General features: G+C 40.7%; 1 protein-coding gene across 12 annotated transcripts in view; it reads right to left on the bottom strand.

The window, feature by feature from the left end:
- Atg4c (autophagy related 4C cysteine peptidase) overlaps nt 1–4090 on the bottom strand; it is a 68615-nt gene that overhangs the window by 44085 nt on the left and 20440 nt on the right. For 10 of the 12 annotated variants that reach the window (XM_023718323.1, XM_023718326.1, XM_023718327.1 and 7 more), the window contains one exon: nt 2261–2344. In XM_023718323.1, the coding sequence (XP_023574091.1) occupies nt 2261–2344 (84 nt within the window). Of the gene's footprint in view, nt 1–2031; nt 2152–2260; nt 2345–4090 lie in introns of those variants that run through there. The other 2 variants (XM_023718325.1, XM_023718328.1) reach the window with 2 other exon arrangements.

Below are 4090 nucleotides of genomic sequence, written 5' to 3'. Positions count from 1 at the left end.
TATGTTTTTAAAACCCTTGTCACCTCCTAGAAGAGAACTACTGCACCACCTATGACCCACAGGATGAACTACCCCCGTATCGCTGGACTAGTTCACGAGAGTAATTCTTACCTGTAACAGACAACGATCTTGAAAAGTATATCCTATCAACTTGTCCAGGTGCATTAGGCATTGGTGGTAGCGTATATGATGGGTCAAAACAGGCAGCATCATTGCATGCTAGGACAAAATACTTCAGTTAAGTTTAATTCCCTAAAAACAAGCACCATCTATTTCACAATAAACAAGAATCATTTTCACACCATAAGTCGCATCTTACAAAGTCATAACAGTTTATAGATGTGTGGCACCCTGAAAAGTAGCCCACACGTGGCAGTGTGCAGTGCTTCTTAGGACGCAGTCTCTGGAACCACCACGCCTCGCTCCACATTGCACTCTGCCACGCCTCCACGGAATCACTTAGGGGAAGCTCTCACCTCTCTACCTAGGTTTCCCTACCACTAAAAATGGAAAATCAATGCAGCTAAGGCCAAGAACATTAAAAGGATTGTAAGTATGAACACCAAAGATTCAACACAATGCCATCTGCACTTCATTCATACAGGAGTAACCCTAGCGCCACCAGATTTGAACACAGCAGTATCAGGGAAGCCTTGTGCAGTACGGTGCCTCCTGATCTCTACAGAGTGGTGATGGCGAACCCTTTAGAGCTTCTAATGATGCCAGCCTGCTGCGGCCATAGCCATGTGCTCATCATCACTGCCAGAGGGCCATGGGATGAGGCTCACATATTCTTTTGTAGGATCAAGATATTTTTGAGAATCAAAGGAAAATGACTCCAGAAAAACACCCATATCTACATAAACATGCAAAACTTGTATGCAATTATCATGTGTTCACTGTGTTCACTTTCTCCTAAACCCCAGTGCTATCCATCCAAGCAAGAACTTCTCCAATGGATGGCATCCAAAAACCAGTCTAGAGTGAACATTCGATGCTCTAACATTCCAGAGTTAAGGCATTAATCCAGTTAAGGTATCTGAGGACAGGGAAATTATATTTCTATATTTTTTCTTCAATCACTTCATTTCGTTGTCTATTCCTTATTGGGAAATGATTTCATGAAAGGCTTATCTCTCTTTTCGCTAATAATGTTTACCTAGAACTCAAGAGAATGAAGGAATCATTTTTATTCATTAGAGCTGAAAGGATGGGCCTGGCCCACAGAATGATTGACATGTGCTTTGTATCATTTCATTCTTTGAAGTATTTTAAGCTAGCATTGTTTAAAAATAAATGAAAATGGATTTGCTTGAAACTATAGAAATCAGTTCTCTGTATTTTTTTTTTTATTTTTATTTTTTTTGGTGGAACCAGGGATTGAACTCAGGCCCTTGAGCTTGCCAGGGAAGCGCTCATTCCACTGAGCCATCTCCCCGACCCAGTTCTCTGTATTATTAAAGAAATATTGGTTCTATCAAACAGGATCTCTAGTCAACAGCAAGCCTTTTGTGCCAGTTCAGTTCAATAAATACACACTGAGCACCTCCACGTACAAGACAAGGTCTGTGGAAGATGAAAATGAAGACCACACTGCTTTTGCCATTAAAGCTTCTTAGAGCTATGCCAAAAAAAAAAAAAAAAAGAAATTAATGGCAAAAAACCATCACAGAAACCATGCAAACACACAGAAATTAAGCAATACCTTCTTAACAATGTGTTACAGGAGAAATAAGATAGTTTCTAGAATTAAAAGATAATGCCAGTAAAACACACCAGAACTCACAAGACACAAAGAAAGCAGCCCTAAGGGAAAGTTCACCAAAAACAAGAGCACTCCATATAGAGAGCCACATAATATACAGTTATTAAAAGGATGAGGATATATAGAAAGTCAGAACATCAAATAAAGTTAATGAGATACTGAAACTCCCTTAAGGATTGGAAAAACTATCATTTTCAGGTTAACTGAGGTACTAATTTTCACTATCTGAAAAAGAATACTAACATATCAATATAAGTAATATTTACTTAGTACCCACGTTGAGAGTTCAACAAGAGGAAACATAGAAGAGCTTCTCCTCCAGAAATTCATAGAAACAAAATCTCGTGACACAGTAATGTATTATGTGCTATACGAAATGAAAGTACCTGAAAGAAATACAGAATTTTCACATATGACTGTGAAAATAACAATAAAAATAGTTTAATAATGAATGTATTCAAAGACTTTTAAGTACTTCATAAATTTAGCACTTACCTTCATATTTAAAATGGTAACATTTCCCAAGCAACAATACAGGGGAATTTCTACTAAAATATGTCTTTGTTTTCAACACCCAACCTAAACGAACAACAAAGAAAAGGAGGTTTGCTATTAAAGGATTAAGAGGCCAACAGCATTTGTTAAAATTTAATTTTAAGCTATTATCATTCATCGGTATGCATTTTTAAGAGCTGCAAAATTATCTGTACAATGACCTAAAAATACACATTCCTTATGCTACTTTCAAAAAGTCTTTAAATCACTTAAAAAACATGAGAATGAAAATACAATTTTAATTAACTTTTTTTTCTTTTTCTGTATTTAGGAGAGTCTACAGGTTCTCACTACATAGACTGGACTTGTAATGATCCTCCCGTTTTCAGCCTCCCAAGTGCTGGGGTTACAGGCACGCGCCACCACGCCCAATCTCAATCACCTCTCAGCACCGCCCAGGGACAGGACTGGCACGGCACGCCGGGGATCGAACTTCAGCCCCTGCGCTCTGCCTAAGCAGGCACTTTAGTCCACTGAGCTATCAGGTCGGCCCTCATTCTAATTAACTTTGACAAGTCAGTGTTCCTATGGTACAAAAATGAAAATGTACAAATTTTGCTTTACTGTCCCTAAATAGTTTAAAAATCAAAAATAAGGTTTTAAATATGGCAATTAGACAAAGAGCAAAGAAACAGTGAGCATGAAGAGCAGAAAGGCCTAGAAGGATGATTTGCTTTTTACGTTTTTTAAAGAGGAAGCCAACTTTATATTCATCATATGGTCATGCAAAAGAAGGGAGAAAAAAGCAAAACAAAAGGACACTCTCAAGAAAGCCGGCCAGTGCCGCTCTGTCCTAAGTGCTATCGCACTTACAGTGCCACTGTCTTCGTCACCTTATCACACTGACTTGGATGAAAACAGTCCTAAGCTATGGACACTGCACTCAGGACGGCCTAACTGGAGAAAGAAGATTAGGTCGGAAGCACAGTTCCCAGACTTAAATAGACAGATGACTTTGAATGTGCCATTCAACTGGCTTTCTGTTTTCTTAGACACAAAAACCATCTGCCACAGCTTGGATCTTCGGCATCCCCACGGGGCCACGTGCTAAGGGACTGTTCCCCAGAGGAAGGTGCAGCTGAGAAGCGACCCTTCAGGAGCTCAGGCCTCTCGGAAGGCAGGTAGGCCACTGGGGCCTCTAGGGGGCACTGGGGCCTTAGCCTCCTCCCCTCCTCCCTCACGGCCTGGCCACCTTGAGGAGAGCAGCCCGCACATGCTCCCCATTCCGTGATGGTCTGCCTCAGCTCAGAGCCAAAGCAGTGGAGCAGCTGGCCACGGACTGGAACCTCTGAAACAGTGAGCCAAAACACATCTTTACCTCCTTTTAAATCAATTCTCAGATATACCTAGCAATAGAAACCTCAGACAGACCAGACCCACCTCAGAGAGATGGGAAACTGAACTATCAGGGGACATGAGTGGCTGCACAGTCCAGCCCACAGTGAACACTCGGTCAGCACCAACCCCTCCTATATCACTCACTTCACAAAAACAACAAGGAAGTAAGATACAAAAGAGATTTAAGAGTGAGTTCTAGGGGCTGGTGAGATGGCTCAGTGGTCTAAAGCACCTACTTAGAACAAGCTTAACAAAGCACAGGGACCGCGGTTCAATCCTCCAGCACCACATGCCAGCCAGCCTGCCCCTTGGTGGGCTGAGCTGGCCACACACAAATAAAAATAAATAAATAAATAAAATAAAATACATGTTTAAAAAAAAAATAAAATAAAAAATAATAATAAAGCACCTACTTAGAACAAGCTTAGCAAA

Source organism: Octodon degus, unplaced genomic scaffold (genome assembly GCF_000260255.1).
Source record: "Octodon degus isolate 3935 unplaced genomic scaffold, OctDeg1.0 scaffold00057, whole genome shotgun sequence".
NCBI classification, from domain to species: domain Eukaryota; kingdom Metazoa; phylum Chordata; class Mammalia; order Rodentia; family Octodontidae; genus Octodon; species Octodon degus.
This window is presented reverse-complemented; position numbering and strand designations above follow the sequence as displayed.